Genomic DNA, 23,583 nt, shown 5'->3' on the forward strand with positions numbered 1-23,583 from the left:
GCCCTGTGAGGTTTTTTCTCCTCTCCTCCCCTCCACCCCACCCCGACTCTTTCAAGAGCTGGACAGTGGTGCAGCTATTAGAGATGCTGCCTCACAAATCCAGTGGCCCATGTTCAGTCCAGATCTCCAATACTGTCTGCATGGATTTGCACGTTCTCCCTGTAACTGTGTGGGTCTCCTCCAAGTACTCCAGTTTCCTTCCACATCCAAAAGGCATGCATAGGTTAAATAATCACTCCAATATGCCTTGTGTGTCTTATCAGTGGCAGAATCCGGGAGTTGAGAGGAGTGCGATAAGTTTGATTAGTTGATAGCCAGTGTAGACTCTGGGTCTGAAGGGCCCATTTCCTTATTGAATCTATAAGTACAGTAAAACTCCGGTATCCAGCGCCTACAGGGATTGGTAGATAACGGATGTGTATTTATCAGCTACTTGAGACTTTTACAAGGCCTAACTAATGCATCTGCCCTTAAGAATAAACAGTCTAATAGTTGAAAATACTACCCTGTACTTATATTGAACAAACTTCAGTTGCATGAATGTATATTCATTGAAAACATTTAACCATCTGCAGGTTCCTCCCCCCTCCACGGAGATGCCTGAAAGCTGAATAATAACATTATAGATCATAATAGTCACCCCAACGGTGAGCATCATCCCTGATCCCGAGCAACGCCATTGCCATCTCACACAACTGCTGAGCAAAGGCCCTCCACTGGCTTAATATTTGCTCCCATCTTCACCAAAATGTTTATGTGCTACTTCAGAGAACATTTATTTTTACAATTTTAAATGCGTATTTTTTACCTATTCTTATTTATTTTTATTTTTATTTTCTAAATTTATTTGACTCGATTTTAATTTTGCCGGTTGCGTGAATTCTAGATACTAGGGGTTTTACAGTATTCCCTTTTGGCAGATATCAAGTCCGTTTGCTTCTACCAACATATCATGCATTTAATTCCAAATCATAAGGGCAGCAAGGTTAGTGTAGCAATTAGCCCAACACTGTTACAGTGGCAGTGACTAGAGTTCCAATCCGGCGCTGTCTGTAAGGAGTTTGTATGTTCTCCCCGTGTCTGAGTGGGTTTCCTCCGGGGGCTCTGATTTCCACCCACCGTTCAAAAGATGTACCAGGGTCGTAGGCCAATTGGGGTATTGGAACTGAAAGGCACAGGCTCTTGTGCTGTATGTCTAAAGTCAAAAGAAAAGTATTATGGGCCTGTCTTCAATGGAGGATCTCTTTCTGTGAGGCAGAGGTTCAAGATTCTCCCACCAGGGGAAGCATTCTAACCTTGCAATGAAAACTCGTTCTTCTAAATGCCAGGGCGTGCATCCACTTTCTGTTGAATCATTCCACTTCAACCCAGTAGCCAAGAAACTGTATTCCGCTCTCCGAGAAATACTCTCACCAAAGTTCCGTCAGGTTGCAACAAGACCTCCCTAACGATCGGCCCTCCATTTGCCTTCCTATTTACTTGTGAGTCCATCGCACTTTCTTGGCCTCCTTACCTCTCATTTGAGAATCTCCCTCCATTTAAGTAACCTTCTCTTCTGTTCCACATTGGAGATGGATTGCCACACATTTCTTCATGTTGCATGGTGGAACCTCTGCCTCTGGCATACTGATGCAGGGCCTTGACTCGTAGCGTAAAGGTGTCTGTAACCACTTCATCGTGGCCATTGAAGAAACTCAAATGTGGAAACACAGAAATGCTGGAGAAACTCAGCAGGCCAGAGGTAGTAAGGATACATAACCAACGTTTTGGGCCTGAGCCCTTCATCAAGGTAGGCTTACGCCCAAAACATCAGTTATCTGTCAGTACCTCCTATGGACACTGTGACACCTGCCGAGTCCTTCCAGGATATCTGTGTTTTTGCTACAATTGCATCATCCTCAGACTTCCGTGTTTCACACGAGACTCAAATCTACTCATTCTGAGAACAAAATGTATTTGTTGTAAAGAATACCTGCAACAAACCTTTGCACCTTAATGTTACATCTAGCGATTCTCTGAATCAGGAAATCTGGATATCAACTTCTGCTTAATCTGTGACTGCCTCAGACATTGTTTTAAAAAAAAAATGTCTCCCAAATTAAGAACAGATTCTGCAAGAAATTCAATGAACCATGTTGAAAACCTTTTTAGTGGTATTGTTCCTGTAGCGATAGGGGGCTGAATTAAAGGATGCCTTAAAGTGCACAACTGTACAATGTCTGACTATTCTGCAATGAAGAGGGTTGACAGTATAGAAGCTCCACTTGTCTGAAATCCACATTGAATGACTGGTAAAAAGATATTTTCTCTGAGCGCTATTTCATATTAAAAAGAGGCGAAAATGGATTTAAACAATTGTTTTTTATCTCCTTGGGATATACTTGAATACTTTTGTTAGAAAAATTGAGGGTTTTGGGTGCGAGGTTGGGAAAAATTAGATTGCTGTGCAGTAGGCTTCCTTAGTTCAGTCCAGCAGAGTGGGCTGAATGGCCTGTACTGTGCTGTAATGTTCTATGTGGAGTGGCACAGTGGTGTAGTTAATCAAATCATCCAAAAACATGGCATCTCCTTCACAGTTTCGCTGATGACACCCAGCTCTATCTCCCCCTGAAGCCCAATGATCAAGCAAAGATATCCAGCCTCACCGACTGTCCAGAGGACATAAAGTGCTGGATGAATCAGAAGTTCTTGCAGCTAAATGAAGGCAAATCTGAGATTGTCTTATTTGGCCTCCCCCCAACTCCACCAAAATTATCTCCAATACCCCTGGCAACTTATCCACCCTCATTAAACCACACATCAAATCCCTTAGCGTAATGTTTGATTCCACCTTCAGATTTGACAAGCAAGTCAACACAGTAGTAAAAGCTCATTTTTTTCCAGCTCCACACTATTGCCAAAATCAAATCATTCCTGTCACTGAAAGACCTTGAGAAAGTTATCCATGCCCTCATTTGTTTCCGGATAGACTACTCTAAATATACAGGAATTAGTTAGTCGTCATTACCCCATGGTTCAGAATGCTGCAGCCCAACTCCTGACAGGGGCCAAGAAGAGGGACTGTATCATCCCTACGCTCGCCTCCCTCCACTGGCTGCCGGTATGGCTCAGGATAGATTTGTGAGCCGTACCGGCTCTCCAGTTCTCAGGGGAAACTCGGGGGAGATCGCTCCTTCGTGATAGCGGCCCCCAAACTGTGGAATAACATTCCTCCCTCCTTCAAATCAGCCCCTTCCTTAACTCTTTCAAATCCAGCTGGAGTTGTATTTTTCACTCGCAAGTGTTGTGAGGTGGTTGTTGATTGTTACCACGTTATATGTATAATTTTGAAGCTCGGGGACCCGTTTTAAATAGCTGCTTAAGATGTAATTTATGATCTGTTCAGCACTTTGGTCAATGTGAGTTGTTTTAAATGTGCTAGATATAAAGTGAACTTCTCCCACTCAGTCCCAGCAACTCAAGGTCAGTTCCGACTTCAGATGCTGTCTGTGTGGAGTTTGCAAGCTCCCCGTGATAGCTTGGGTTTTCTCCAGGCGCTCCGGTTTCCACTCACATCGCAAATGTGTGAGGGTGGGTAGTTAAATTGGATGCTGTAAGTTGTTCCTATTGTGTATAGATCCAGGGGCAGCTGATGGGAACGTGGGCAGAATAGTCAAACAAGAATGCAGTTAGAGTAGGCTTAATGCAGGTTGGTTGGCATGACATCAGTGGGCCAAAGGGTCTGATACTTTGCTGCATAACTATAACTCAACAGGTTAGGAAGCAGTGAAAGTGTGTGGCAGTTATTCCACAGATAAATGCAGCAGCCACATTGTGCACAACAAGATCCCAGAATCTGGCGCTGTCTGCAAGGACCTTGCATGTTCTCCCCATGTTGTGTATGGGCTTCCTCTGGATGCTCTGGTTTCTTCCAACCCTTCAAAACGTGTCAGGTGTAGCTCAATTGGATGTAATTGGATGGGACGGGCTTGTGAGCTGAAAGGGCCTGTTAGCGTGGAGTAGGACTAAATTGTTTTTTAATTAATTTGAACAGGGAAAGAGCACATTTTTGATGAAGTGTTTCTTTTTCCAAAGGTTGAGTTTCTCCAGCATTTTCTGTTTTAATTAGGGATTCTTTACCAGAGAGGAAATGAAAATTCACCTGCTACTTGACAACGTGCAGTCGGTATTCGTGAAAAGGCCAAGCGTAATGAACCATAAACCACTGCAGCCCAGAAAAAAGGCCATTTGGCTCTTCTAGGGTGTGCCAAAACATCATTCTGCTAGTCCCACCATGTCTAGCATTGCTGGTGATGCAGCGATAGCTGGAAAGGATGTTGCAAGGAGGAGGCCAAGTCTTGCAAATGGAAATGGATGAGTTAAATGAGAGGGCAAATAGCATGTAGAGTCTTGGCAAGAGGCAGTGTTCGGAGACTCCAAAGTCGTCCCAAGGTCTGTCTGCATGATTGAAACATCACTCTTGTGGTAACTGCAACTTTGCATATTTACTTAGCAACTTTATATTCGTAACTCTGTTTCTGTCTCATGATGCATTATGCCAATTTAATTTTTACTTTCATTGCTGCTGTATCTTGCGTACCTGTGTGGCTGCAGCAAATAAGACTTTCTGGACATTGTATTCGTGTACATGAACTCTCATCATTAGCTGACTGGGTCCTCACCTATCGTTAAGCACCCACTTACACCAGTCCTACATTAATCCCACTTGTTATTCTTCCCACTTCATCAACTATTTGGCGCAGGATTTAGGGTTTAAACCGGTGACACAGTTAGCATACCGAGATTACAGCGCCAGCGATCCAAGTTTTCATTCGGCGCTGTCTGTAAAGAGTTTGCACGTTCTCCCCGTGTCTGCGTGGGTTTCCTCTAAAATGTACAGGTTAAACGGGGTAATTGGGCAGCATGAGCTCATGGGCCGTAAGGCCCTGTTAAATGGGGTAATTAGGCAGCGTCTAAAGGTGATAAATTTAAACTCCCCCCCCCCCACCTGATTCTACCACTCACCTACCCTCTGGGGGTAATTTACAATGGCCAATTAACACCAACCTACATGTCTGTCGGATGCAGATAGAGACAACACCAATTTGATCCACCTCACGTGCTACGATGCAGCATGAAAGAAGCCCCTGTGCAGCCCATGAAATCTATGCCACCTATCAGCCTACCAACACTATACATTTGGGCCAGTGAGGGGAAACCAGAGTACCCAAAGGAAACCCCCCCCTCCCCCCACTGCCGCAAATCACAGGGGAGAACATACCAACTCCTTACAGACAGCACCAGATTCGAACCTGGGTGGCCAGTGCTGTAATCGTGCTGTGCAAACAGGTGCCACCCACTTAAACCCTAATCCTGTCCCTGACTCATTTTGTTTTTCTCCCATGTTCCCATCAACTTCCCCTCCTTCACCCTCAAACACTGTACACACTGTAACTTTCCCAACCTGCGCATTTCGAGATTCCCTGAAAGTGGTGTCACAGGTGGATGGTGTTGTAAAGAGAACTTTTGGTATATTGGCTTTCATAAATCAAGGCATAGAGTATAGGAGTTAGGATGTTATGGTAAAGTTGTACAAGACAATGGCAAGCCCAAATTTTGAGTATAGTGAGCAGTTTTGGTCACCGAACTACAGGAACAATGTCAAGAAGATAGAAAGAGTGCTGAGAAGATTTACTAGGAAGTTGTCCGGACTCCGGGAGATGAGTTACAGGGAAAGATTAAGCAGGTTAGGAGTTTATTCCCTGGAGCATTGAAGGATGCTCCAGGGAATTTGATAGAGGTATTTAAAATTATGAGGGGGATAGACAGAGTTAATAAAGGTAGGTTTTTTCCATTGAAGGTCAGGGTGAAAGGAGAAGGGTTTAGAGCAGTGGTTCTCAACCTTTTTCTTTCCACTCGCATCCCACTTTAAGTAATCCCTATGCCATTGGTGCTCTGTGATCAGTGAGTGATTGCTTAAGGTGGTCTGTGGTTGGAAAGAGAAGGTTGAAAAGTGCTGTTTTAATCGTCCCTCAATGACTCGTTCTGTGCATGGTTTCATAACTCCAAAGAAAATGGGCCAATGACAATTTTTCTCAAGCCAAGTATTTCAGTAACAATTGGGTCCAGAGTAGTGATTCTCATCCTTCCCTTCCCACTCACATCCCACCTTAAGCAATCCCTTACTAATCACAGAGTACTAATGGCATAGGGATTACTTAAAGTGGGATGAGAAAGGTTGAGGGAACAAAAAGAGGAACTTCTTCACACAGAGCAGTGGAAGTCTGGAACCAGCTGCCAGCTGAGTGCAGGCTCAATGAATTTTTAAACAGGAAATTGGACAGGTATATGGATTGGAGGGGAATGGAGAGGGTGCAGGTCATTTGAACTAGGGAGAATAATAATTTGGCACAGACTAGAAGGGCCCAAAGGGCTGTTACTTTGCTATATTTTTCTATGGTTCTACGGTTTATTGTCGTGTAATAATACAGAATTTAATATTACACGAAATTTCCTTTAGTAAGACAGACAAAGATTCTCCATCAGCACAAAGTGACCAGCTCCCCTTAGACCCAGAGAAAGAGAAGCATAAGAGAGTTCCCCCCCCCCCCTCCCAGAATCACTGAGTGTCCGTGAATTCGCCTCCAGAGCTTCCGTCAGACTTCCATAGACTTCAGTCCAAACCGTCATAGCTCGAGCTCCAGATCCAAACCTCTGACACGATCAGGAAGCCCTCTGTACCTTCTTGCATCCTGGTTCCGATACCCGGTACTCTATCAGCCAGCCTCAAGCCAGTTTCCAGCAGACCGCAGCCTGGTGCGAGTCCTTTGATCACAGTTGTCTGCTCTGCGTGGGCTCCTCACCCTAGTCACCAACAGCCTGTGTGTTCTTCAGCCACAGAGTCCATCACTAGTCCACCGTGGTGGTCACCGTCCTGCAGGGCCATCTCATTTGCTTCTCCTTCTCAGACGAACAGGTGTCCCTGTTTTCTGGTGCCCAATGCCAGTCCTCTGTTTCCCCATGGTCTGCAACCCCTCGAGGCTGCTGCTGAACATAGGTGCTGCCATCTTGGGCCCAAACATTTTTTTAAAAAAGAAACCACTGTCAGCTCTTTTAAAGCCTGATCAGAGCCACTGACAGTTAGACTGGGTGGTTGGACCCCCGCATGGGAGTGCTGTACTTTGGGATGTGGGAGAAAACTGGAGCACGCAAGGGAACCAACACAGAGAAGATTGGTAAACCGCACGTAGGTGGTGCTGGGCACCAGGTTTGAACAGGGATTGCAGGAGCTATAAGGCAGCTAGTTTCCCCTCTGTGCCATCAACCCTGGGAGCAGCAGTTCTCTTGGCCATTGGGAAATTGAGGTAGTCTCTCTTAGAGATAGAATACAGAAGATTTTTGTTTAGAAACATAGAAACATAGAAACATAGAAGATAGGAGCAGGAGTAGGTCATTCGACCCTTCGAGCCTGCTCCGCCATTCAACGAGATCATGGCTGATCTTAAAGTTCAGTACCCCATCCCCGCCTTCTCTCTGTAACCTTTAATACCCTTATACTGAAAAATATATCTAATTCCCTCTTAAATATATTTAATGAACCTCCCTCTATTGCCCTCTGTGGCAATGAATTCCACAGATTCACCACCCTTTGGGTAAAGAAGTTCCTCCTCATCTCGGTCCTAAATGGTTTGCCTATTATCCTCAAACCATGGCCCCGGGTTCTGGATTTTCCCATCATTGGAAACATCCCATCTGCATCCATTCTGTCCAGTCCTGCCAGAATTTTATGTCTCTATGAGATCCCCTCTCAATCTTCTAAACTCCAGGGAGTACAATCCCAATTTGCGCAATCTTTCCTCATAAGTCATTCCTGCCATTCCAGGTATCAGCCTGGTGAATCGCCTCTGCACTCCATCCATTGCAAGAACATCCTTCCTTAGATAAGGTGACCAAAACTGCACACAATACTCCAGGTGTGGTCTCACCAAGGCCCTGTACAGCTGCAGTAAGGTATCCTTGTTCCTATACTCAAACCCTCTTGATATGAAGGCCAACATACCATTTGCTTTTTTAACCACCTGCTGTACCTGCATGCTCACCTTCAGAGACTGGTGTACAAGTACCCCTAGGTCTCTTTGCACTTCCCCATCTCTTAATCTATTGCCTTTCAAATAGTAATCTGCCCTCTGGTTTGTATTACCAAAGTGGATAACCTCACATTTAACCACATTGTAGTGCATTTGCCATGTATCTGCCCAGTCCCTCAATTTATCCAAATCACACTGGAGCTTCCTGACCCCCTCTTCCGTGCACACAACCCCTCCTAGCTTAGTGTCATCTGCAAATTTGGAGATATTACATCTAATCCCCTCATCCAGATCATTAATGTAAATTGTGAACAGCTGAGCGAGACTGAAATGCCGGTGCTCAGAGATGCAAGGAACACAAATTAGTATGATTGATCAGCAAGTGAATGGGATCGCAAACAGAGTGCTAATGTTCAGGGAGATCTGTGCTGCAAATGCACAGAGCTTTCCTTGATGAACTGAATACAATTTTGATCAACCAGACTGGGTTAAGGAGGATTGAATGAGCAAAGAGTTGGCACAACAGCAAGGGCTGAAGGGCCTACACTGCACGGTATCGTACTAAGGATATAAATGACTGGAGATGCTTCAATCAGGATCCAAAAAATCCCCGCTAGGATGGGCAGCATCCGTGGGAGAGAAAAGGATGATCAGCGTTTCGGTCAGAACCCTTCATTGGTGATTGAGCAGGAATTACCTGCCTCCCTGGAACTTAAAGGAGGGAGAAGTGATTTCATCACCACACTTGATTCTCAGCAGTCTTGACTGGTTAGACCAGAAGACTAACCAGGCCATTCAACCCCTCAGGTCTGCCCCCACCATTCAATCATGAGTTGATCCATTTCCCCACTCAGCCCCACTGCCCGGCCTTCTCCCTATAACCTTTGATGTCTGGGCTAATAAAGAACCTATCCATCTCTGCCTTAAATACACCCAATGACTTGGCTTCCACAACCACCTGTGGCAACAAATTCCACAGATTCACCAGTCTCTGGCTGAAGAAATCTGTCCGCATCTCTGTTCTAAGTGGACACCCTTCAATCCTGAAGTTGTGCCCTCTTGACCTAGACTCTTCCAACCATTGAAAATAGCCTCTCTACATCTACCCTGTCTATGCCTTTCAGTATTCATAATGTTTCAATAAAATCCCCCCTCATTCTCCTAAATTCCAATGAGTACAGGCCAACTGTCAAACATTCCTCATATGATAACCCTTTCATTCCTGGAATCATCCTAGTGAACCTCCTCTGAACCCTCTCCAACGTCAGCACATCCTTTCTTAAATGAGGAGCCCAGAACTGCTCACAACACTTCAAGTAAGGCCTTATAAAGCCTCAACAATGCATCCCTGCTCTTATATTTGATTCCTCTTGAAATGAACGCCAGCATTGCATTTGCCTTCTTCAACACCCACTCAACCTCCAAGTTTACCTTCAGGCTCTCCCGCATGAGGACTCCCAGGTCCCTGTGCACCTGGGTATTTTCTACCCACTTAAAAAAAAGTCTGCCAGTTTATTTTTTTCTACCAAAATCTATGACCGTACACTTCCCAACATTATATTTCAGGCAGTCACAGAGAGAATGTATAAAGTCCTTGCAGACTGTGCCAGAATCAACCCCCAGTGACTTGTTTTGTAATAGCATTACGCCAACTGTGCTGCTCCATGGGAATGCCCCACGTTCCGCAAATGGATGTAAAAGCTTCCCATATACATCACATAAAGTAATGCTCTGGATCACAGGTGATGTAGATGGCCATGAAGAATGAGGGTGCCTTTATTAGTCTCAGTTACTATGGCATGAGAATTCCTATTTCAGATTGCTACCCAGCAAATCCTGAAAAAGTAGCAATAAAATTATGAATGACCTGATTATCTGTCATTAATCCATTTGTGACCCAGTGGTAGGCATTGTCACTTGGGGAGTCAGGAGGTCATAAAGTTGAAGTTCAACCAGAAACTTGAACACAGTTTCTAAGTTGATTCTCCCAGTACAGTGCTAAAAGCAAGTTGCTTCGATCCTGGTTTTTCTCTCAGGAAAACCTGAAATATCCTAGTGCATATGGTTGAAAAAAGGGTTTACCTTGAAACACACAGGAGACTGCAGACGCTGGAATCTGAAGTTAAACCATTTGCTGGATCTGCTGAACAGGTCGAGCAGCATCAGTGGGAGATAAACAATGGTAGTAGATGTTTCGAACCTGCGGTGAAACTGCTATTGTACATATTTGCATGCCCTATGTAGATAACATGACCCTTCCTGGCTGACCCTGCTCTCACTGGGTGGCTCGTGACTCCTCCCCCTTTCTTCCATGTAAAGGCTGTCAGGCCACAAGCCTGCCCCCAGTTCGAGTCCGGGTCAGTGATGAGTGACCAACACAGGGATGCTGTCCATCTCTTGCAAATAAAAGCCTTAATCTCAGCAACTTTCGGCACATTGTGTAGTTGGTCGTGCATCAGAACCAGAACCCTTTACTGGCACCAGTGAATAGTGGAGTCCTGAACAATATTAATAGCTGAAATATTAATAAAAAGGGAGAATCTGAAACTTTCTCACCTGTTTTAGAGCTTACTGTGAGTAAACTTCTTCTAATACCATCCCAACTCCATCTTCATATTCACCAATGATGCCGCAGATTGAACATCAAATTACAATGAGATGGAAAAGAGACAGAAATCTCCAAATTAATGAAAACCAACTGTATCTATCATATAACCATATAACAATTACAGTACGGAAATAGGCCACCTCAGTTCCTCTAGGCTGCACCGATTTAAGTGATCTCCTCTAGTCCCACCCACCCGCTCCCTGTCCATAACCCTCCAATCCCCTCCCATCCATGCACTCATCCAACCTCCACTTAAACAACAAAATTGACCCTGCTGCAACCACCTCTTGCGGAAGGTCATTCCACTCAGCCACCATTCTCTGACTGAAGAAGTTTCCCCTCATGTTACTTCTAAACTTTTGCCCCCTAACCCTTAACTTATGACCCCTCGTTCCAATCTCACCTACCCTCAAGGAGAAGAGCCTAGTCACATCTACATTAAAACTACTGGCATGATGCCATGTCAAAGACAAAGGAAATGGTGACTGATTTCAGGAGAGGGAGCAGAAACCACACCCTGTCCGCATCGCTGAACTTGAAAGCATAGGTAGCTTCAAGTTCTTCCCTATAAACCTTTCCAGTGGCCTGGCCAAGCACAACAGGACAATCATGAACGCGCTCCAATGTATCAACTTTGTTTGAAGTCTAAGGAAGTTCACCCTGTCCCTGTGCTCCTCAACAACTTCTCCAGTTGCATCAATGCAAGCAGACTTGCTGGATGCATCGCAATATGGCACGGGAGCTACTCTGCTCAAGATCAGAAGAAGCCGTGGGGGGGTAGTTTGGAACCAGTCAAACTTCTCTCCCCTCCGTGGACTCCATCTGCCTCCCCTGCTGGCGAGGAAAGACAGCCAATATACTGAAAGATCCACCATCTCCTTTCCCTCCTACTACTGGGGAGAAGGCTGGAAAGGCCCTAAATGCACAGAACGCAGTTTCTTCCCCACAACCATCAGGCTCCTTAATGGACCCCACAAGTGTGCCACCATAATTGATGTGTATTTATCGTTGTAGCTCTCCACTGTTTAATTGTGATCTTGTTCTTCTGCTGTATCCTGCATTATAAATGTTAGAGAGAACCCTTCTCACAGTAGCAGATATAACATAACAAGTAAACTTAATTTATTTTAAAATGAACTGCGTTAGGTCTGGTGTAATCAAAGGATATTGTTCTAGTTAAATTTCTTCACTGAATTAAATACCCTTTCATGAGATCCTTCTAAAAGTGTAAATATACACTGCTATAACAGTGCTATAATCCAAAAGCCTGCATCTCAATCAGTTCCCACAGCCATTTTTTTTGAGTAGAAAATTTTGAAAGATTCCCAACTCCTCATTTGTCCTGTGACCAGACTTGTCAAAGGCAGGTGAGGTCCAGATTGGTGGCCTCATCTTACACCTGGTTTCTATCAGGTGCCTTAGGGTGGCGTAGTGGTTAACGCAACACCATTGCAGCGCCAGCGACCTGGGCTCGAATCCGCTGTCATCTGTCAGGAGTTTGTATGCTCTCCCCATGTCTGTGGGTGTTTCATCTGAGTGCTCCAGATTTCTCCCACATTTCAAAAACGCATGGGCTTTGTAGGTTAATCAGAGTATTTGGGCAACATTGGCTGGAAGGGCCTGTTACTGTGTGGTGTGTCGAATTTTAAATTCAGTGAATGGCGGTTAGTTGTGTGTTTGCCTTGAAATCCAAATTGACATTATTCCATAGTTATAATGCACAGAAGCAGACCCTTCCACCCAATTTGCCTCCTTAAGCTAGTCCCATTTACCTGTGCTTGGATATCCCTACAAACCATTTCCTATTCTTTTCAGTTTTTTAAATGTTGCAGTTGTACCAGCCTCTATGTCTTCTTCTGCCTCCTTCTTCCATATATCCACTATGTCTGTCAGGTGTCTTTCCCCTCTCACAAACCTACAGTAATTCTGACACATTAAGGCTGCTATTCTAAATGTCAGACAATAAATCGAGCTCCCCTCCCTTTCAAGTCTGTGCCAGTTTCAGAATCAGGATTTATTGTCATGAACAAGTCATGAAATACGTTGCTTTGCAGCAGCATCACAGGGCAAACATTCATATTAAATCCATCTTACAGCATTACTATATAAAAAAAAATACTAGTGCACGAAAAGTAAGGCAGTGTCATTGGTGATCCAGGATCTGATAGCAGTGGGGAAGAAGCTGTCCTTGTGCCGCTGGGTGCTCGTCTTCCCTGATGGTAGCAGAGTGAAGAGGCCCTGGCCTGGGTAGTGGGGGATACTTTGAGGATAGAGGCTGCTTTTTTAAAAATTGCTCCATGTAGATGTCTCGATGGAGTAAAGTCTGGTGCCTGTGATATCGCAGGCTGAGTTAACAACACTATGGAATTTATTCTTGTCCTGAGAGTTGGTGCCTCTGTACCAGAATGCTCTCCACGGTACACCTGTAGAAGTTTACAAAAGTCTTCGGTGACGTACTGGATCTCCTCAGACACCTCACAAAGTATAGCCGCTGGCGAGCCTTCTTCATGATTGCATCAACGTGGAGGCTCCAGGACAGATCTTCATAGATGTTGACACCCAGAAATTTAAAGCCCTTGATGAAGACTGGGTCTTGTTCCCCTGACTCCCTCCTGAAGTCCTCAATCATCTCCTTGGTTTTGCTGGCGTTGAGCACAAGGTTGTTGTTACACAGAGTGGGATACAGAGGCCTAGAGTTTGCAGCTTCTTGACCAGCACTGAAGGAATAATGGTATTGAAGGCTGAACTGTAGTCAATGAAGAGCAGCCGGATGTATGAGTTGCTGTTTTCAAGGTGATCCAGAGCTGAGTGTGTTTTTTTTTGGAGGAATATGGGAGCTTCCCCTTGTGTCCCAACTGGTGCTCTTCACTTAATTGACTCCTTAATGCATCTAGTAGATTACCAAGACATTACCATATTACTGTGTTATTGCGTATCCTGCAGTAAGTCAAAATAGCTTTGTTGCAATATGCACTGGGACTTGTGAATGTGGCGATGTAGGTGCCACACTCCTTTTGTTTTACAACATTGCTAAAACAAAATGAAAGTGCTTTCAAACCATGCAGAGGAACATGTAGCTCAGGGTTCCCTCCTGTTGATTACATTATCCATTGGCCCACACTGGAGCAAGGCACCACTCCATTTGCTACCAGTCCCCACTTGCTGTCAAGGCTCCTGTAGGGGGAATGGGCCACTGAATGAGATGTAACTCTACTGCTGATACCCATAAAACAGGCTTTGCCTCTTTCAAGCTCATGAAAGTGAAAAGCGGAAACTATTGCTTGGTCCAAATAAAACAGAAGGAATTGAATTTCTAAAAGATGGTTTGTAATGCAAGAATTCCCCGGGTCCTGGTCTTTTCTCTAGATTGATCAGAGTTTCATGCAGTATTTAATTTTGCAATTTACTGCTGATGACGACAAGGCTTTATAATACTTATATTTTGTTCTCTCCATAGGATCTTTCCCAGGGAATATATTCTGCAGCATGTGCATTTGTATTCACTAGCTGATCTTCAACAGGTATGTAAGCTGGTGGTCATTCCCCAGAGCTTTCTGAGCTCAGCAGCCTGTGAAAATTAATCCCATACAGCCTGATCTGTATCCCAGTGAGTCAGACAGCACTGGGGTCAAAGTAACATTTCTTATTGTCCTCCTGTTCTCTACCTGGGGAGGGAAAGATTGACTACCAATCTCTGTTGTTCCTTCATGCCCTTCTCCCCAAAGTTGGCATCTTCATTAACCACCCTAAACCCCTTCATTTCCTTCCCTTAAGTAAGATCTTGTTGCGAAGCACCTGAGGGTTATTTATTCATCTGGAAAGTCATTTTGTGTGTGCATGATGTCTAGATGCTGATCTCACTGTTGTTTAGCTCACTGGATTCAAGTGTCCAGCATTGTCAATGCCTTTTTATTCCATCCTTCTCCTTCCAAAGGTAAGATCCAGTGGAGAAGTTATAACTGAGTAGGACATTATGCATCAGAAACAACTCATGTTCATCCAGAGACATAAGAGATCTCAAATGCTGGATCCTCAGGCAAAAGATAAGCTGCTGGAGGAACACCCATGGACAGTCGATGATTCGGGTCAAAGCCCTGCTTTCGGACCCGTTTGAGTCCTGAAGCAAGATTTTGACACAAAGCATCAGATGTCCATGGATGGTGCCTGGCTTCTGAGCTTCTCCAGCCATTTTGTTACTTGTTTTTCACACCATCAGCACTGGAAAAGAGCCATCTATTCCCCAGAACACTCTCCCCTTCCCTGGATCTCTCTGCCTCCATATCAGGAGGCAAGTTTTCCACTGACATACTACAAACCCTCTATCTCCCGCAACTACCTGGACTACACTTCCTCACACACCCTGCCCCCCGCAAGGATTCCATCCCCTCTCTCAATTTCTCCATTTCTGCCGCATCTGTTCCCAAGATGAGGCCTTCCAGTCCAGATCTTCCAAACTGTCTAGCTTCTTCCACAAACATGGCTTCCCCTTCACCCGCATCTCCTCCATTTCCCCTCTCATCTGCCCCTCTACCCTCAGATGCAACAAACATAGAATCCCTCTCATTTTCACCTTCCACCCCACCAGCCTCCGCATCCAACATATTATCTGCTGGGATTTTTGGCACTCACAACAGGATCCCACCACCAGACACATTTTTCCTTCTTCTCCCCCTCAGCCTTCTGCATGGATCGCTCCCTCCACGATTCCCTTGTGCACATCCCTCCCCACCCATCTCAACCCTGGCACCTTCCCCTGTGGAGGTGCAACACTTCCGCCCACACCACGGTCCGGGGCCTCAAACAGGCCTTTCACATGAAGCAACACTTCACTTTTATAGCCACAGGGCTGATTTACTGCATCCAGTGCTCCCTTTGTAGCCTTCTCTACATCGGAGAGCCTGGTCGCAGACTGGGAGATCGCTTCGCTCAGCCCCTCCTCTCCTTCACAAACACAGCGACTTCCCAGTGGCCAACCATTTCAATTCTACTCACATGTCTGTCCATGCCCTTATGTACTCTCCCACCCTGACCACCCGCAAACTGGAGGAACAATGTCTTATTTTCCGCCTGGGCTCTCTCCAGCCACATTGACTTTACTGCTTTCCACTATACCTGTTTGCCTTTCCTTTCCCTTCCCCCTTTTCCTCTCTTTCCGGTTCTTCTACTCACCCAGCCATCTCCTGTTTCCCCTCCCTTCTTTCTCCATCTATCATTTTCTGCCTTTGCCTCCACCCACCCCCCCCCCCGAGCTTTTTGTTCGGACGCCTGCCGTCAATCTCTCATACCTTGATGAAGGGCTCAAGCCCGAAACGTCGGTTCTGTATCTTTCCCTTTGCTACATAAAGGGCCCTGTTTGAACTTCTGGGCTTCTCAGTATTTTGTGTTTTTACTTCAACCGTGGTGTCTACAGAATTTTGTGATTTAATTCTGCCATCTGTTTATTATCACACAGACAAAAAATGTTAACCAAGGTTCTGGGAAAATTTTTTAAATTTAAAATTTACAGCACAGTAACACTTCCAGCCCATAAGCCCATGCTGCCCAATTACAACCCTGGTATGTTTTGGCGGGTGGGTGTAAAGCCGGGGAACCTGGAGGAAACCCACGCAGACATGGGTAGAACGTGCAAACTCCTTACAGACAGCGCTGGATTCAAACTCGAGTTGCTGGCGCTGTAATAGCGTTGCACTAACCGTGCCATTAACTGCACCTCCCTTTGATCTTACTGTGGCAGAGTATATAGATATGTTTTTGGGAGATAAATTGGGGAAAGGTTTGTTAGAGTAGGTTACATACAAACGCTTTAAAACAGATCTTATTTGAAAAATGGAGCTCAGCCCCATGCTAGATATATCGGGGCCAACAGCTTTTGCAAGAGCTTTGGAGGGTGCACAAGAGACTTCACTAATGGATTGTTGTTTACCAAAGGCAACAGATGAAAGATCTTGTTGGAGCCGCAGATTGTCTGGAAAAGAACTTGTTGTTCTAAGAGGGTCATGTGGTTTTGCAAGCAGAGGGAGTTAAACAGCTTTCTCTCAGAGAGAGACAGACAGACAGATCATTCTACAGTGTTACAGACAGCAGCTGGGACTGGAACAGGACAAGCTGGCAAGCTTGTGGAAAGCCCATTTGAAAAACAGCCTGGTCAAAGCCCTTGTGGTTCATGCAAGAGGAGAGGACTGGCTGTCTAATGTTTCACTTGGAATAAGGGAAACAAAAAGGAACTCTGTGGTGACCTGAAAGAAAGAGGTTATCATCTGGAGAACCCTGAAGGGGCAAGTTTCGTCAGCAAGACACTGGAGTGGCTGATGGAAGTACATCAGTTGTGGATGTCCTGGAACAACAAATCTCTCTCTGAAAACCAACAAGAACCTTCCTGAGCAGTAACCATTTACCTTTCAAGCAACAAAGCCAAGTGAACTTTATAAATGTTAAATTCTGTGCACAGTATAAGAATTGCCTGCAACCAGTGAACTTGGAGGAGTGAGAAGTGAGATTGGACTGTGAACCAAAGAACTTTTCTGAACTTACACACACACATTACATACACGTGCGCTTAGAATTAAAAGGGGGTTAAGTCAATAGTGATAAGTTAAAGTGCGATTCTGTTTTCATGTTTAAGGATAATTGGGGGAAACTTTTTTTGAAGTAACCATTGGTCTTGGTGAATATCTATTGCTGCTGGCTTTTGGGGTCCTCTGGGCTCGTAACAGTGACGTTTCTGTTTAAGATACTACACGTCACAGGATGATTTCACAGGAACGTTTTCAGACTACTACATGACACTGAACAACAAAAGGACTTAGCGGTAATTGGACACTCGATTGCAAGCCTCGTCAAAGAGATTATTTTTATGATGCACCTTAAAGAAAAAAGTGTTCTGGCGTTTGGATGTCAAGGCATCTGGACGGCGTTTGCCCATCCCGTATGAACAGGGAGTGAAAGATAATTACAACCTCTTTGTGGCATGGGCCTTTCACTAGCACTTCATACACTACTGATCTGAAAGTCAGTTGACAACAGCAAGCATCCAGACCAGCACTTCAATTTGAGTCAGTGACATGGAAGTATTACATTGCAGACATGGAAATCTTTCAGCAGTTTTTCTAAATCCTGTGGGCTGCCCTGTTTTCTGTTGTTTATTTGGGGACACAAGCTGAAACCTGCCCTCCCATCAGCCCCTGGAGGTTATAATTTAGTGTGCCCTAAATTGAGGCAATAGATCAGAGAAATCTATGGGCAAAATGAAAGTGACATACATACTCCCAAGGGCAGCAAACAGATTTGAATGGAGCTGTTTTATGATTTGGACCAAATTCAATCAATCGTCTGTTATTTAAAAAGACAGTTGGAGTAATTCTTTATTCACAAATAAAAAGCCTTAAGGGGGTTTGACATTTTTTTCTCCTGCCTGTGTGCTTCACGGCATTTTTCTCCCAGATACTGTCCACATCCAACTCCCCCACGGACACTTTGCACGTTAATTCACTGCTCTACAGGTGGATGCCAAGGCTAGCCCTGCTCACCAACCAAGCTGCACCCCTTCTGCCTCGCTGGGTACAGCTCACGGTTGTGTTTGTCCACCCTAATGCAGGCTGGTTGTAAGGAACAAGAAGTTACAGGGGAGCAGCAAGTCGGGCAGCATTCATGGAGGGGAAGGCTCAGTCGATATTTCAGATTTGAAAAGAAAATGAATCGAAGAACAGTCCCAACCTGCACTATTCATTGACCCTTTCTCACCATGGATACTGATGAGACCCTTCCAGCTTCTCTATGTTAGTTTTGGGTTCCTGCAGATCCCTATTGTACCATGCTTGGCTGCAGTACCTTCTGGCATTACCACACTGGCGGCTCCTCACAGGGACTGCGTCGCTGGTAAGGCACATGTCCCGAAGTCAGGGAAGGTTCCATGGGAATAAAATGTCAAGTCCCTGCTTTCCTTTCCAAATCAAGATGGCCAAATCTTGACATTGACATGGGTGTAAATGAATTCATCGGGATATACTGCACAGTTTTGCATCGACTTGCAACTGTAAACTCTGCGGTTTTTTCTCTACCTGCTTGATTCCACATACAGCTAGATGAAAGCCCAGTGGAGTAATTTTGTTTAGTTACTAGTGGCGGCCTGGTTAGCGTCACAGGTCAGAGTAGTTAGCGCAACACTGTTACAGCATCAGCGACCCGGGTTCGAATCCACAATTGACCATAAGGAGTTTGTACGTCATCCCTGTGCCGGCGTGGGTTTCCCTTGGGTGCTCCGGTTTTCTCCCACCCTTCAGAACGTACCAGGTTTGTAGATTAATTGGTGTAATTGGGCAGCACAGGATCATGAGCTAGAAGGGCCCTGTTACCGAGCTGGATGTCTACATTTAAAAGAAGGAATATTAGCCGAACTCACAGCTACTCATTGAGAAACATCGCTGAATCTTTAACAGGTACCTGAACAGGCTTGAACTTTCAGTGAGATCCAACATTGTTAGGGAGGCCACTTCACTGAACACCTGCACTATATCCAAGGGTCTGAGCTCAAACTCCCATTTCAATTCCCCTCACCATTCCCACGTCTGTCCTCATCTTCATTCATTGCCAAGGAGAGGCCAGCGTAAATTCGAGGAAAACATTATGTTCCCCTTGGATAGCAATAAACCCAACAATGTGAACATCAATTTTTCTAATTTTAGGTGACCCCCCCATCTCTATCTGGTTCCACTGTTTCTTTCTCTTTAACCACATATGTTCTTATTTCTCCCTCTAACTTTCCCCAACCTATATCTATCTCTCCCTCTTCCCACCTTCTGTCCAATGCCCTCTCACCTCTGTCCAATACCCACCTCCTGTCCAATACCCTCTCACCTCTCCCACCTCCTGTCCAATACCCTCTCACCTCTCCCACCTCCTGTCCAATACCCTCTCACCTCTCTCACCTCCTGTCCATTACCCTCTCACCTCTCCCACCTCCTGTCCAATACCCTCTCACCTCTCTCACCTTGTCCGATACCCTCTCACCTCTCTCACCTTGTCCGATACCCTCTCACCTCTGTCCAATACCCACCTCCTGTCCAATACCCTCTCACCTCTGTCCAATACCTACCTCCTGTCCAGTACCCTCTCACCTCTCCCACCTTCTGTCCATTACCCTCTAATCTCTCCCACCTTCTGTCCAATACCCTCTCACCTCTCCCACCTCCTGTCCAATACCCTCTCACCTTTTCCCATATTTTCCATCCCTTGATACAGTTGCTGTCTCCCCACTTTGGTCCTGATAAGGAGTCCTGATCTGAAACATTGGATCGATAACTACCCACTGAGTTCCTCCAGCAGCTCAATTGTTGCTCAGGATTCCTCCACATTTCAAATGCCTAGCTTAGTTTCTTCTAATGATGGAAAAAGCTTCCAAGGATCCAAGTTAACCTCCAGGCTAATGATCCATTGCAACCCTGATGGAGTGCTGCACTGTAAGAGGTGCCTCTGGTTGGAATAGCTGTTAAACTGAAGCCATGTTACCAAGGACATAAATGACCTTGTAACACCCTCTAAAGAAGGGAGTGGTGATCAGGTATTCTGGCAAATCACCAAATTTTTCACAATAGATTAACAGCTGTCGCTTTCATTGCTGTTTATGGGACTTTTCTGTATTTAATGATTGTCACGTGCATCTTCAAGACTGCAAGAGCTGAATACATAAAGTGTTTATTGAATTGCTTATGGTCACATTTATTAAGAATATAGTGAAAACGGGTTGTTTTTTGCTCTCCAGGCATGTCAGCCTCTACAGCAGTGGTTCTCAACCGTTTTCTTTCCACTCACGTCCCACTTTATGTACAGGTGTATTCCCTATGCCATTGGTGCTCGGTGATTAGTAAGGGATGCATAAGATGGAATGTGAGTGGGAAGAACAAGGCTGGGAACCACTGGTCTGCATAGTGCAGCAGGTAGTGTGAGAATAAAAACACTGGTGGCAATATATCAAAGCATCGGTGCAGTGAAGAGTGGAAAAGAGAAAAGTGCCGCTAAACTGTGCCAGGCACCATTTTATACCACTGGGAAAGAAGCTGTCCTTGAATCTGAAGGTGTGTCTTTTCAAACTCATATCTCTCCTACCCTGGAGTCGGGTGGGGGGGTGGGGGGAAGAAATGAGTGTGCATGTGGGAAAGGATGTGCCCTTCAATAACTTCGATCTTATCTCACCTTCTCCATCCTCTCGCACGGGCCTATTTTCTGCCTTATTCAACCTATTTTTAATCTGTAATCTTTGCCAGTTCTGATGGATGATCATTCCACCCTTTCTCTCCCATCGCTGCTGCTTGACCTGCCGACAGCGTCCAACGTTTTTACACCAGCGAAGTAAACCGACAGATGCGAGAGCCAGGAGCTGGCAGCAGACCTGCTGGTCGCATGTGGTCAGGGTAAATTCGAAGCCCATTTCAATTTTGGCAATCCCAGTGTAAATGCGGAGCCATCAAGTCTGACTTTGATCCTGCGAAACCTGCTACACATACATTCAATGTCTGAAGGGGCTCCTTTTTGCTTCTCTTTCTCTTACTTTTGGGGGAGCTGAGCAATGCTCATAGCGACTCTTTGCCTTACACCAGAGAAAAGTTGAAGTATATCACATATATTACATTCTTGGGTATTATTATGTGACAGCAAAAGGAAACTTGAACTTTAATCTCTTGGCTTCTATGGATGCTGCAGGGCTTACTGAATTTCTCCAGCACTTTTTTGTATTCAAGCAAAACTATCTTCTACCTTGTCCATGCTCGCTTATGCTGATAATTGTAAATTTTAAGTCACTTTACCAATTTTAACCTCTTTGTATTCCCCCAGAGCTGCTTTTTGGCTACTGTGTCACACTTTCTCATTTGCGCTACAAACAAGAGCCCATTCTGTCAGCATGAGTCATGGTGCTGTGCGTTAATAGGGGATCGAACTGCTATCTCACCCTATCTACTGTGCCATTGATGGCTTTTAGACTGCAGGCATGGAACGCCACAATCACGGAATTTTGCCGCTACGCGGGCCGTCTAAAAAGGAACCGCGATTTATCCTGCAGGACCCCTAAACTTTTTTGGAGGAAGCCTGCAGTGTAAATCATACCAGAAAAATGTGGTGACGGTCATCCACTCTACCTCACGTCCAACCACGGGGACTGTTGCACTCTCTTGCAGTCTAAAAAGGTGCCCAGTGTGAAGGACGACACAGGCAGTAATTATGATCATTTTTGCCACAATTTTCCCGGCATTGCAGTCTACAAAACCATAATTGTTAGCATTTTCCAGGCACAGTCCCAACTTATTTTTTAGGATTTTTACACACACTTTCCGGGATTTGACTGTTATGAAGAGTCTCCAATGTCCCAGCATTGGTTGTTCACACAGGAACGACCAAAACTGCAAAGCTCCGTTTCTGTCTGCATTTTTAGGCTGCATACGAGCATTACGGTATGCAAGGAGGCGGGATGTGCAACGCCACTGCATCAACATCGACTGCGATGTATATTATATGTGGGACGTACAGCGCACCTGCATCAGTGTCGACTGTGATGTGTATCATAAGCGTACAGCATATACTTCACTACAGAGCAAAATGGCTGTAGATCTGGAGGTGCAGATAACTTAATGTCCACTTGTTTCAAATTTGCAAATCTCACCCCACAACGTCATTGCAACATTGTCTTCATTGGCCACTACAAGCATTCCAGGAAAATGACGGTGGGTCCAGGAGGAAAGAAAGTCGGAATGGGAACGGCACCCACATTCGGGCTCCGAGCTTTTTACACCACATGCGTTCTGGGAAAATGAGAATAATTTCCCAGAATGCAGCGGCTGCATAACAAAAAAAATGATAGTCTTGAGTTTACTTATTGCACGTGTTGAGGTTCTTTTTTGAAATAGTGTGGCATGTTCTTGGGAGCTTTAGCCCTTTAAATTGGACCTGATAGGTTGCAGAGAGGTGCAGGAAAGTCTTGCAGAACTTTAAGAATCTGGGCTATAAAAGGCTGAGAGGTGATTTCATTATTGTTTAAAATCATGAAAGATATTGTTACGAGCCCAAAGGACTCCAAAACCCAGCAGCAATAGGCATTCACCAAGACAAGTAATTACTTAAACAAAAATTGTTTTTAATTATCTTTAAACATGAAAACAGAATCAAACTTTAACTTATCTCTATTAACTTAACTAAACCCAACTTAACCCCCTTCTAATTCTAAGTGCACGTCTATGTGATGTGTGTGTAAATTTAAGAAAAGTTCTTTGGTTCACAGTTCAATTTCACTTCTCATTCTTCCAAGTTCTCTGGTTGCAGGCAATTCTTATACTGTGCATAGAATTTAACATGTATAAAGTTCACCAGGCTTTGGTGTTCGAAAGGTAAACGGTTACCGCTCAGAAAGGTTCTCATAGGGTTTGCAGAGAGTCATTTGTTGCTCCAGGATTTCCACAACTGAGATACCACCATTAGTCACCTCAATGGCTTGCTGATGAATCTTGCCCCATCAGGGTTCTCCAGATGATAACCTCTTTCTTTCAGGCTACTACAGAGTTCCTTTCTGTTCCACTTATTCCAAGAGAAGCATCAGATAGATAGCACTTCCAGCCATCTGCCACTCTGGAGCTTTTCTGTTTCAGTTCCATCAAGCTTCCTCTGCTTGTTTCAGCTGTCTGTCTCTCTCCAACTGCCAGAAAGCCCATGTGACTCTCTCACTTGCAAAACCCCTAACCTTCTCCAGCAAACAATAGGAGTTAGTCTCCTTGTTGTCTTTAGGTAAACAAAATCCCAGGAGTGAACTTTCTGTGCACTCTGTCAAAACTCTTGCAAAGAGCTTTCAACAACCAGAGTATCTCCTGCTTGTGGCTTTAATTATGTCATTTCAGTTAGCATCTACTTGTGAAATGTGCACAGCATTCT

General features: G+C 44.9%; 1 protein-coding gene across 5 annotated transcripts in view; it reads left to right on the top strand.

Annotated features, from left to right (window-relative positions):
- Positions 1–23,583, top strand: part of plekhm3 (pleckstrin homology domain containing, family M, member 3) — a 183,779-nt gene that overhangs the window by 110,441 nt on the left and 49,755 nt on the right. For all 5 annotated transcript variants that reach the window (XM_069933879.1, XM_069933878.1, XM_069933877.1 and 2 more), the window contains one exon: positions 14,132–14,195. In XM_069933879.1, coding sequence (XP_069789980.1) covers positions 14,132–14,195 — 64 coding nt within the window. The remainder of the gene's footprint in view (positions 1–14,131; positions 14,196–23,583) is intronic.

Source organism: Narcine bancroftii, chromosome 4, assembly GCF_036971445.1.
Source record: "Narcine bancroftii isolate sNarBan1 chromosome 4, sNarBan1.hap1, whole genome shotgun sequence".
Classification (NCBI taxonomy): domain Eukaryota; kingdom Metazoa; phylum Chordata; class Chondrichthyes; order Torpediniformes; family Narcinidae; genus Narcine; species Narcine bancroftii.